Source organism: Athene cunicularia (assembly GCF_003259725.1).
Source record: "Athene cunicularia isolate RWA chromosome 3 unlocalized genomic scaffold, athCun1 chr3_part1, whole genome shotgun sequence".
Lineage (NCBI taxonomy): Eukaryota > Metazoa > Chordata > Aves > Strigiformes > Strigidae > Athene > Athene cunicularia.
In genome coordinates, this window is record NW_020799097.1 from 69507594 (window position 1) to 69520839 (window position 13246).

At 38.4% G+C, this 13246-nt stretch overlaps 1 protein-coding gene across 1 annotated transcript in view; it reads left to right on the forward strand.

Moving 5' to 3' along the window:
- The window catches only part of SYNE1 (spectrin repeat containing nuclear envelope protein 1), a 317817-nt gene that overhangs the window by 400 nt on the left and 304171 nt on the right, over window positions 1–13246 (forward strand). Inside the window, exons 2-3 of the mRNA XM_026844552.1 lie at window positions 5629–5897; window positions 11241–11246. Of these exons, the coding sequence (XP_026700353.1) occupies window positions 5834–5897; window positions 11241–11246 (70 nt within the window). The 5' untranslated portion in view covers window positions 5629–5833. The remainder of the gene's footprint in view (window positions 1–5628; window positions 5898–11240; window positions 11247–13246) is intronic.

Here is a 13246-nt window from a genome sequence, read left to right on the forward strand (position 1 = left end):
CCCCCCAATAGAAGGTAGAAAATAAAATGTTCACTTGCTGAAATGTTAATACATACATAGACGTGTGTATCACTAGAGTCCTACAGATAATCTTTAGAGTACAGTTATAGGTAAAATGTAGAAAAAATGTGTACCATATATGCCACAGAGTTAAATGTCAGATGTGCAAATTACTTTGAATCTTCCAAATTATTAATTGTTGTTGAAGACTCCCAACCTTCTACAAAATGAAGAACTGCTGTTCAGTTCCAAACAATGCTGAAGCATAACTAGAGGAACCAAAATAATCTGGAGCTCCAGAAAGGATCCAAACTTCTCTCTCTCTTCCTCCCCACACTCTGTAAGAAAAACAAATTTCAATACTGCCAGGTAACTACTGCGCATCAAGTCAGTTTGGAGTTGGATGGTCAGCGAGAACATCTTGTTTCAGCATTCCTGTTTCAATGTGTTCTTTGTCAAAGGTCATAATCTGTCTCTTCTTCCACCTTTTTCTATTCAAAAGCAATCCACGCAGTAGAGAAAGGAAGCGCAGAGTGACAGTGTTGGGATGCAATTATCAAAAACACCTTTCAGAGCCAAAATTGCATTTTCCATGATCTTATGTGGTGCACAGTTATGTCCCATTGGACTTGTGAAAGTTCCACTATGCACTGATTTGTGCTACATTGGGCTTCAGTGAACTACAGATTTGCAACTCAACTTTCTGTTGGCCTGGATTTTTGCAGACCAGTGAGGGGGTACTGCATTTTCTTTGAAGATAGTATAAGAATCATTTTGGATCACTCTACCCCACTTCATCCTAGCTCCTAATTTTAATATATCCAGTAGGCATTACCTGCAGTTTGACAGATTTATTCAAATAAGTTTACAAATGGATTCATCAGCTACAAGTTTTCAGTATTCTGGGATTATTTTTAATTAATTTTATTATTAATTGTCTATCAGAATTGTCTTCAGTAGAAAAATCAGTATAATCCTAACTGAGGCAAATTAATCTCCACTTGATCTTATTTTCTACTTCCTTTTTACTTATCTGGCTAAGAACCATTTGCTTTCTGTCTTTACTTCCTTAGTCTAACTCAGCTGGTCTTTCCGCAAGTCTTTCATCATCCCTGTAGACAGCACATACTATGGCAGGGCTCTTCACTTCTCATCTGTTATTTCTGCCCAATTATTTCTGAGTGATGTTTTTTCCAATTATATCTGGAGCAGTTTTAATCTGCCCTGCATAGGTTGGTGGACAGTGGAGTTAAAGAAATCCCCAGCCTGCTTCACAGGGGAGACACTGTGCTCTACGGTCTAGTTGACTTCTGTAACTGATTTCCATTTTATTTATTTTTTAAGCAGTGTCTCTAGATCATCTCCTGACCTGCTTATGTGCTTTGGGTTATTCTAATAGTTTGGACTACCTCAATCACTTCCTTAGGCAAAGCTATTTTCTCTAATTAGCTTTTTGTTTTCCCACTACTAACTAAAACCCAACCTTGATGTTTAAAAATGCAGTTATGACCTCCAGAAAATTGCAGTTCCTACCCTTACATGAAATCATTTATTCCTGATTGACCTGAGGATCAATGCTGTCTCATAGAATTGCATCTGTTCCAGAAGTATCTATGCCTCTGGCAGCATTTCCAAGACATCTTCTGTTTCAGAAACAGAACCTGTGGATCAAAGTGGACCTGTGGCACTACAGAAGTGAACCATGCTCAGAAATTCTTTACTGGAAATATTTTCTGACTTGATCAGTTCTGTATCACTGTTTCTTACCAGGGAAATCTTCCTCTTTGTGAGCAAAGAATGGGCGATCCAGCACTGACTTCAGTTGTTCCTGAGATTCTGTTCAATTCATGTGCTATAGTTACTTTAGTTATTTCACTGTATTTCTTACATCTGTGTTACATTTGAAAATTACTTCTAGCTGCAGGAGTTCCTTAAATTTATTACTGTTTTTTGGCTTCTCAGATATCTCTTTTTTGATATGCCCCAGATTAGAAACAGTCCTTTCACTGCCTGCCACCTGTCTATTTCTTCCTCTCATCAATATCTTTATTTATTTATCCTTGTTTGTCTGGAGTTTCTTTATCCATTGTGGCTATAATAGAAGATTATAGAAGTCTAAAACCCTTCAGGTGCAGATATGCTCTCACATCAGTAGCAATATTCCCCAGGCTGCTGTATGTGGCATTAACCCAGTGGAGCGAGAATCTGCAATTTATGCCAACACGAAGGAAAGTCAGAGAATTTTTTACTGTTTTCTGATAAGGTTTATCATCAGTCTTTGTTGCACATCTTATATGTTGTCTGCACCTAGCAGATATCTCTTTGGTTTTCTGGAACCATGCTACTAACAGGCCGGTCTGTTTACCTTTAATATATTTTATAAACTTTAAGAACTAAAAGACAAAATGCAACCAGATCTTGGCAATGGTGCTCTAGGTTTACCAATAAAAGGAAAATATGTTCCCTTTTTTAATTGCAGATCATTCAAAACATTCCTGAGCACAATGAAAAAATGAGAATTACACTGGGGATCTGGAAAAGTTAACCTATAATAGATCTAGTGTTTTTCTTATCTTTTCCATAGAACAGGCATCCTACTTTTCTGGCATTTGAAGAGAGAATACAATCCAGAGAACTGTAAATTGCATATTACTATAGCAGATTGCTAGGCCTAATGGTTTTTATATGAGATAAATAGTTCACATTTTCTCTTTTAATCTAAAAACAGAGTACTAGGATATTAGTATAAGAAAATGGTGTTAGTGTAACTTTATGCATTGAATCCAGATAAGTGGGAAATGCAATAAAAATATTATCTAATTTATATGCAAAACCATTTCATTTCACTCTAGTGTATTTGTTCCCTGTAAGGACCAAAAAAATAGTAATAAATAATAATGAATAATCACTTGTTGAATGCTAAAGTAGCTCATACAGTCCTTCAGGTTTATTGCAGGCTAAGATTTATGAGATTGAAGCCATATACTTTTTTAAAAATCTGTACATTTTGAAAACATATCCACCTGAAGATACATTTTTATGTCTGGCACTGAAATGAAAAAGTCATTCCATTTATTACAAATTATTTTGTGTAGCAGCTATGATAATATTTAATTAGTATTTTAACATTTACAAATCAGAAAAATATAATCTTTTGGTGCAGGCTTTAACTATTTCTAGAAGTCAGGAAAAATTTGCTCTCTGCATCATATTGAATTGCTGATGGAGCTTTAGATGTTGGCTGAAGACAGGTGAGAAGGGTATGTGAAGCTTTGTTTCATCTATTCCACTGATTGCTATGCTCTGAGCTGTGGTATTCTGCCTGTGGAGGTGACTGTGCACATGAGAATCTTTCCTTCCCACCTGTACTAACTTAGTATATTCCTTAATTCCCACTTCTTGCAAAGGAGCTTTTGAATGAGGAGCCATATTTAGAAACGCAGATTCTTCTTATGCAGCATATAATTTAATATCAGCTAGATAAAATTTTAATTGCATGTCTGCCATTTATTGCTATACAGTGACTCAGCCTGCTGTATGAGTAGATTGAACGTATATCTTCATTACAATTTCCCAGAGGCTTTTAAATTGGACTATGATCAGCATCTTCCTCAGCTCCTCTAAATCTGCTCGTGTACAGCTCATTTACACCAGCTCCACCACAGTGTGAGTGGGCTGGTATTCTGATATTGTTGCTGATAGCCAAAAACCAGTCAGACAAGGCATTTTTAATACCCCTTATCTCTGCCCAACAATTAGTCTAGCAGCTTGCTATTAAAAGTCGCTGTACCTCACTTCCAGTACTGCTCAAAATGTTATCAGTGCCAATTCTGCAGAAACAAGGCTTCATTTAACCCACTTTATTGCAAATATTTTTGGTCTCTGCAGTTAGACAACCTCATGTTTCATTTAAGTATTGCAGAGGAAACAGTTCTCTAAGCTGACATATGTGGGCACAGACATCAAAAAAACCTCCTCCTGCTCCCTGTCCACCAAGTCAGGCCCTTTTTGGAGTTGGCTGTGGAAGAGAGCTCTGGTTGCTGATGCTGTGTGGTGATTCACCAATGCTAGGGGACCATCAGCCTCTGCCACTGTTTAAGCTGCGAGGTGTGATGGGGACACCTTCTCATGCCTAGTGATCACAAGGATGAGGGTACCTGCCAGGGTGCCTTTCCATGTTTGAGAAATGGTGACTGGTATGCACGGTCTCTGTGCACCCAGAGAAGGGTACAGGACAAAGCCTGAAAGGTGGGAAGGTAAAGGTAAGGGAGGAGGCTTCTGAAAGAGGCAAAGAGAGCAGGGTTACGAGCATGCAGATGTCTTGTGCAAAGTGCAGACGTATGCAAAAATAGTATTAATGTGGCTGGAGTAGGTCTCGCTACCAGTCTGGCCACGGCACATAAGAGCGCAGCCTGTGCACATGGGTGGACTTTAAAGTCTGTTCTGTACCTTGATCCGTCAGAAGCATGCTCCCCTCAGCTCCACTAACTTAAAGCCAGCTTGGGTCTGCTGACCTGAGCAGCGCTTATGTATCCAAAATACAAGATAAACATACAATAAAAACAGCAGTAAGCAGGAAAGCAGGGAGTTCCTTGGGTCAGGCAGGGTTTGAAGGGTCGGAATAGGAAATGTTGAAATGTTGTTTCCCCTGGAAGCCCTGTACATGTTGACACAACTCTGTTGGGACAGTTCAGTGTGCCTAAAGCTGTGAAGCATAACTGCTTCTTTGCTTGACTTTGAGGCACTCTATTCTCTGACAGACTTTGGGGCCAGGAAGAGAGGAAAGTGCACAGTGCCGCTAAACCCACTCATATTTGTGATATTGATCAACTGCATATCATCTTGAATTTGGGATGCTCCCAGTGTGTGTAGTATGGATCCAATTATTCTTGTGTCTGTATGCTCACTTCGTTCTTAACAGGGAAACAGGTGCATACATACACAACATGTACTTGTTCCTCAGGAGATAATAAGTTACTGATAATGTTACCTGAAGAATCTGATTTGGATTTCTTTAGACCAGTTTTATAGTCACATAGACCTTATTATAGTTACAAATGTTAAGTTCATGTAGCAGTTCTACTTCACAGCTTTTGATGTTAAATGACTCAAAATACAACATCATACACTAGAAAAGTGAATGTAAATACAATTTTATTTAACAATGATGTATATGAATCTCAATATTTCAGATGAGAGCACATGTACCAGTTGAGTTAGGGATTATCCGGATCAATGAGTTACTATTATATGCTCCTTTCTAGCATGATGAAATAGAAAGTTGTGCAGCTTTTGGACTTTATAAGTGGTTTCATTTTTCCTCCTTTATGCTTAATGTCATTTACGTTAAGAACTATTACGGTATTACTTTTAATATGTATAACTTTTTTTTTTTTTTTTTTTTTTTTTGGTGCATTGCCAATTGTTTTTAATGATTTGTTTTTGCAGTTTCATTCCACTGATGATTGCCAAGCAAGCTTTCAGAATTAATTGTATCTCTGGCTGGAGTGTATGCTGTGGGCAAAACATACTGCTCTTCACATGTTAAAATAGTTATGAAGACTCAGGCTTCTTAGTTTTGAAGAGCTGGTAAAAGTTTCCTCTAAGCCTTGGTACTTTTCTTCCCAGGTGCTGAGATTTCCTACAGGTGCTGTTCTGGGCCCTGCGAGGGCTGGCGCTGGGGCGGAGGTGCCTGACTGATTGCCCCAGGCATGCTGTGCCAGGGCTGAAGGTTGAAGGCTGAAAGGAAGCTGTCCAAGATCCTCACCTCGCCAAGGACAGTGGCTTGCAGGGAGAATTCTGTCAGGGGAAGTGGACTCGCTGCAAAGAGATCATGGCCTCATCCCGACTAGTGGCAAGATCTAGAGATATTGCCAATGTCATGCAAAGGCTTCAAGGTAAGAGACTGTCTCGAGCTGACGCACTTTGACATCCACTCATAAATGGAGGTTCCTCTTCTTTACTATAGTATGCAGACAGGACAATATTTCTGAAGTTCAATAACTGTTCTAAACTTCTACCGGAAAATATTCATAGTGTGTCTGGGGCTCTGGTTATGAGCCCTTTGGTATAGCATTAATAGTGGTGTTTGAAAGCAGCTGATATGAAAGTGGATCCATGGGACAGGGCACTGAATTGAAGATTATGAGACTTTGGTTCTGTTTCTCCCATGTGACCTGATTGTGCATCAGTTTTCTTACAGAAAAGAGCATGCAAATTATATGTATCTTCTTCTCAGCTGTGAAGTCTACAGGTAGAACTGCACTACTAATAAACTAGTATTTATTAGTTTATCAATACTTGCTGTCTCCAGATAAGAACTGCACCTCATTATACTAAGCACTGAACAATTCCTAGTTCAGTGAGCTAGTTATTAGTGCTGAAGCTGGTGACCTTTTAGATAACATATCACAAGATGTCTTTGCAGTATTCACTGAGTATTCATTATGGCTCTGAGTTCTTATAATATAGAATTATTAAATAAAGTTATTGTCTTATTTTTTTAGATGTTATACACCTAAATGCTGCAGCTTAAAGGCTTGCATTCAGAATGTATGTTGTTGTTCAAATGATACTGCTAGAAACTGGCAGTGCTGTTGTAGGTTTCACTCCTGTTAACTTTTAAACTTGATCATAAATCCCTGACCTCTTCCTTTCTTCACACACCAGCAACTTCAACAAAGGCTTGCATGCACAGAACCCTTGCTAGCCCCTTCTGCATCTACTAAATCTGAAAGCTTTATCTTCCCATGGCTTTTACTTTCGTTTATTGCTTTTCAGTTCAGGCTATTTGAACTCAGCTTACCAGCCACCAGCTTCAACTAGTGCACATAATTACCATGTAGCCTCAGTAGGTAAATATAAGAATAAATAAAGATTCAGAGTCAATGTAATTTAGATCTCCTACAGCATTTCTCCAATTCCAAAATGCTTCTGCTTGATGTTACTCAGCCTTTTGTACAGTTACTATCTTTTTCCTTTCTATTTTTGTGTCTGCTAATTCTTAGGTCACGATCTTGGACGGTGGTTGTTCAAAGTGCCCGCAAACATAGGGCAAGGAAATATTCCCTGCCCAGAGAATTTGTGGTTTAAACATTAGGTTAAGACACTCCAGGTAGACTCAAACAAATGAGAGAATGCAAGGGTACAGTGAGGTAACCTTGATCACAGAACAAGGCGTTTTAGTACACTCTCTCTATATATATGCATATATATATATATATCTGTCTACTATATATTTTAAAGAAGTCATGTTCTTAATAAGGATTCCAGAGAAAAATAATGAGAGATTTGAAGCAAGAAATGAAATAATTATAAAACTGTGAGACCTTCTGAGGAATATGAAGAAATGCATGCAAGAAATGGCAGGGGTGCCTGGAGGTTATGGAGGCATATTGCAAAGGAAAGGATCAGGGAGCTGAGCTGTGTTCAGGGAAGATTATCCAGCCTGGTGCTCTGAAGCAATGAGTAAGGAAGATGCTACAGGAGGTATTTACAGAGCATGTGGACTATTAATTATCAGACTGCTATGTACTAGCTTTCTAAACATCTGTAAAGCTGTTGCTGACAAAATGGCTGTTCTGTTTATTTGCACTTTGGGTTTTTAACCTAATTGTTTTCTTATTTTTATGTATTTTGCTTTGAAGAAATCTGATACATAGTTCAGTCAGCTATATGTTTGTGGGTTGTTTCTTTTTTAAATTAAGCAAAAATAATTAAGTGACCTCTTAAAGATATTTTAGAAGAATACATATGAACTAAATGCAAATTTGGCATTATGTGTTAGTTTGAAGTGATACCTATAACTGGATTCTTTGCTTCTCAGATTAAATCAGTTCAACTTGGTATTGCTGGGATCTGAGTTTTTCTGCAGAAGCACTACTTCAATAAATCACCTGTGCCAAGACTGGAGTGCTTGAAGCCTGTCTTTTTTTAGACTGTAGTTCTGCATTATGGATGAGCAGGCAATCTGCACTGCGACTACCTTAGCCCTTACGAATTAAGGTTCCTTTACCTTTCAGAAATTATAGTCAGCTGAAATAGGAGCAGGTATGGACATAGGAACACAGAGATATTTCTTGGTATGCTTGCATGGCAGCCCAGAATTGGTGCAGTTGGAGCTGGGTGCGTAGCTCAAGGTGAGAGTGGAACTGACAGTATACACCGTGTAACAGGAACAGAGATGGTTTGGGGGATCCTAAGTCAGTGCTGAGCAGAAGTTGTGCTTTACAAGCCCTGCTTTTGTACCTGGCCGTAAACCGAGGCAGAAGAGTTCTTCTGTGACACTGTCAGAAAGCACTGCAAGATGTCAGTGCTGGGACCTCGCCAGCACTGAGGAAGAGAGTTAAAGCAAGCTGTGCCTCCCTCCTCCACATTGTTGTCTCGTATTCACCTCACCGGCTTCCAGTAAGTGTTTGTGATGGGTGTGTATAGGAAACACCAGAAAAATGCTACTCTTCACTGGGATTCTCAACACCAGTTTTGAAATCTCTGCTGTACATACTGTAAGTGAATGCAATTATATCAGCTCTCTTAAAAACTGTCAGCAACAAAGTTGGTTCTGGTGGTTTTTGGTTTTTTTTAAAGAAATAAAAAATTATTTCCAGCCACTTCCCTTTGGTGACTATGACACTTGCAGTACACTCTGTTAAATGTTACAGAGTTTTGGAATAAGACTGCATATCGCTGCCTCAGAAATCCACTTTGGACAAACAATCATAAGGATGTGCAGGGTACTTGGCTGGGGGTTTGTATGCAAGTGTGTATGCAACCTGTCCTATCCTGTGGTGCCCAGACAAAGTTATTTTTCAGTATTACTCTCTCTGCCCAGAACAATTGAGAATCTACTCCTTTAGTGCAGGCCAGGCAGGGCACTGGAGAGAGGTGGCACTGAGAGTAAGATTTACCATCTCTAACTTCATCATCCCGTATCCTAATAAAAATTGAGACGTAGGGCTATTCATTATATCTCAGTCTGCACTCAAGGGAGAGAGACAGACTCCTCCAGAAGGAATATGATCTGTCATCACTTGAATTTTAATTCATTACAGTATGTGTTTGAAGCAAAAATCCTTCCTATTATATTTCAATCCTGTGAATTTTATAACATGTGTAATAGGCAGGGGTTATGGAAAAGAGTGGCTTTGCCACACTTAAATGGAGAAGGGAGCAATGGCTCTGAGTAAAGGTTAATCATAATTGGGAAGGTTGGTATAAATCCACAGAAGTTACAGTCACCCTCTATCATTCTTTTGTGAGACACATACCCTTATCTGCATGCAGTATCTTCCCACTAGCTCCTGCTTTCTGCTTACCCTTCTCTCAGTGCTCACTGGAACGGTGCTACCCTGCTCAGTGCTCAGCGGCTGCCAGATCTGTCCCGCCTGTCTCAGGCAAGTTGGTCTTTCAGGGACTTAAACAGTGGTGTGACTACTACAGGAATGAATGCAAACTAAGGCAAGTGTTTAAGAAGGGTGTAATTAATTTTCTTGAAGTGCCTATCCACACTGGCTGCAGAGATGAGAGGGTATAGAGATGACACCTTAATTTTTATTGCTGAATTTAAGCATAAGGAACCCAGAATGAACTGATGACATCCTTTCATGTAATTGTCTTTGCATAATTTATTCCTTGCTAGCAAAGTTCAAAGTTTTCTACAGTACCTTATGCTTCCTAGTTTACGTTGATATTATAAAAGCACTCACGAAACCCAAGCGGAACTGATGTACACCACCACTTTGAGTTACATTCCTGGGATTGTCTTCTGGATTATTTAGGGAATTAAATGCCAGGTGGCACAAAAGAACTGCTGCTTAGCCTATAACATGTGCAAGTTTCACTTGCATTATGGCTGGTCATACATTAAAGATTCTTATAGCATTTTTAATAGCTGCAAAAATCAAAGCGAGGAGTGCCAGAAAAGGAGCCAGTAAGTCTCTTATGTCTTCATAGTCTCTGCCATCATGAAATTCAGTCTTTTCCATAAGCACTGCACTGTTACAGGCAAACTGCAGTCATGCTCATGCTGTTCTGTAAAAAAGGGAAAAAAGAAAGTGTCCCATTCTTCTGGTCCTTGTCACTCCTGTATGCTGACTTGCTCTTACTGGCTCGTACAGTGATGTTGAACAGTCACTGTTTCATACTAGCACTGAAGGCTTTTCTTATTCCCACTCCATTTGTTTCCTCCGGTTTCTCATTTAGCACTCTGTGTTGGGTAGAGATTTTTCTGAGTGGTATTGCGTTCATTATTGGGTGGTCCACTTAGTCAAGTAGGACATTTTTGTCCTTATCTGTAGTGGATGACAAAAATTCAGTCTGCACTACAATCCTAATATATATGCCACTCCAATTATGTTCCTCTGGTATCGCTGATATTTAGAGACTGTTATCCATTTTAACCCCATTTAGTTAAACCAGTTCTGGGGTGTACAAGGTACAGCAATTTAAACAATATAATGTTACAGGACAACCACTTTGTCTTAAAAAAGATTATATGAAAGCATAAATTATATGAAAGCATAAAACATTGCTTCTCAATCTTCTGTTTGGTTCTGGGTTGCACCACTACTTTTATTAGGCTCCTAAACTCATTCTGGCTTGTGGATATGTTAGGCTTTTGTAAACTCCCTGTAGAGACACTTCATTATGTAGGAAAAGCTACAGTGGGAAAGCAAGCAACATGGTCGTTTTATCAAGACCCACTATGATGGAAAGGAGCCATAGTTCTAGTAATCCAGATACTCCTGAATAGCTTCAGTACACACGTGTCAAATTAAAGTCCAGTCCTTGTTTTATGTAAAGTTACATACAGCTGAGATAATCTGTAATTTTAATGCCTTCTTTATATTAGGACTATTCACAGAATGCTGTGGGCTGGTTTTCTTCTGAGTTGTCCTTCCGTCCCCTGCTTGTCTCCCCCTAAAGTTTTGGCTCTTCTTTTCCTTCCTTTTGCATTCTAGCATTTCTTTTCTATGCCATGCTAGCAGTTGCCATTAACCAAACAGTTAGCTGATAGGTACTTTGTTAATATGTACCTTTACTGGTATTTTCCTGTTGTTGTTTTCTAAGTGAACAGTGCCAAGAGCCACAGTTTAACATTAAGCTAAACTGATTTAAAAGATACCTGCTACTGAAAGCTACCTCGCTTCACTTTGTGCATGTTCCCAACTGTCTTTACACCAGTACTCTTCCTCCTCTTACCTTAGGCCTGAACCAGCTTAAAATTGGTTTGTAGAGGTCAGATGAGCTCCTGGCAAAAAGGCAAGTGGCAGGGTCTCCCCTTTCGGTGTCATTTACTGTTTTATCATCTGCAAAAACAAACAGCAAGATCACATTTGTAAACGTGAGTGCAATTGAAAAGGTGTGCTTTGTCAGGAGGGGCATGCTCTGTACCTTGTACAGTTGAGTTTTACCCTCTCATCACAAATACCACCCTCGTTAAGGTTTCCTTCTGTCCAGTTTGCTGGTATATACTGGTTCCATGTAGCCTTGCTGCTGCTGCCTTTTCTTTGCAGTCTTTCATTCTGAAATGTCAAAGCTCGATTCCTGCAGTTTTCTTGGATTTAGATGATTCTTCAGTTACAGAAGATGCCATTGTAAATTATTACTCTCTCAGGTGAGCAAGTCTTGTAACTAAGTCAATTCATTACTCATTGGCAGTGCATTAAGGAAGAATAGACTCTTTTGACTCTATTGATTCTGTAGATTATATGACCTGAAGGCCAAGTAAATCTAAATGATGAACTTGGAATCTGAGTAACATTACAGCCCACGTGTTACTTAACAGGAGCAATTCAAGCAGGATTTCAATTTTTTTTTTTCCCCCAGTGTGAGAGGATTTAACTTGATATTATTTCAGAATAAAATATTGAAATATAAGGTTTATATGTAAACATTAAGACAGCCAGAAAAAACATCGTAGCTGAAAAGAAAATCATTAAAGGGTAGCAAAGAAAGAAAAAGTTTTAATTTACTATAACAAAAACATTTGGAAAGGTTAGTCTGTAGCCAGGGGTATTCGGGTTAAATATTAGTTAGCATTGGATAAGGAAAGTTGCTAAGGCTAGCTGTAAAATCACCATTGCTAGAAGTATTTAATTCTGGTTTATATGGAAACAAGTCCTGTAAGAATCCACTTCAGGTTCTTCTGACCCAGGTATCTGATAGAATAATCTGATGTATTGCTGGCAAGATAAGTTGTGAGCTATCTGTAGGTATTGCAAAAACATATGGGAAAGGATACAATCAAAACATTTCACTAGTAGCAGAAATGACTAAAGTATGCACTGAATTCTAAGTATCGTGTTGTATTATTATGTTTTGTCATATAGAACAAAAAGTATGTCAGTGAAAAGAACCATATGATTTTTTTTTTTTTTTTTACTGTAGTTAGCTTTCATTTTGTGCTCTCCTCAATGAGAACACAGTCCGGACACAGTGTGTGCAATGCAGCGCTTGTTTTAGTGAAGCACGGACCTCTTTTTCTTTAGAGTTTTTACTTTGTTAATGAATTCCAAGTTAGTAATTAAAAATAACTTTTTAATGTTTTTAAAAGTTAATATTGACATCTCATTGCTTACACTTTTCTACTGCTTTTTTCTTTCAAAATAAACAATGTAATATAAATCAACATATTCCTACTTACTTTTTTTTTCTTGCTTGCACTTTTGATGATCACAGGATGGTTCTCATGGTTGGTAAACTAATCTGTTTTCCTCTTTCTACTTGGTTGATGGTCAACCAGGATACAAAGCGCTAAAAATAACACAGGTGGTAAAAATGACAAACATATATTTGCATTTGAGTTGCTCTTTAAGAAAAATCAACATATTTTTTTTAATTTTCATATGGGATAAAGTATATATTTAGAGTACAAAATGGTTGACATGGTAGTATCTCTCACTGAGATTACTTTGATTGATTCTGGAGGAAGGCAGTTCAAAAACTGAAATTCTTCTCGTATGCTACTATTAAAACACTGAGGACAGGATTCATTACCCAAAATTCAGGAGGCAAAATGCAAGAGGAAGATCTTCCTTGGATCATTTTATAGGCAGTGGTTAAAAATGGTGCTTCTGAAATATAGTGGATATCCAAAATATGTCAGGCAAATTGTGTTTTATACGAACCTCTCTTCAACAGCTCCGCTCTGCTCATTTTAGTTTGGCAAGTTCATATGTAGGCATCCACGCTGCAGCTGTTTAATGTTGGTTGTGATAAATCCCTATCTGAGGCTCAAAAACTGTTT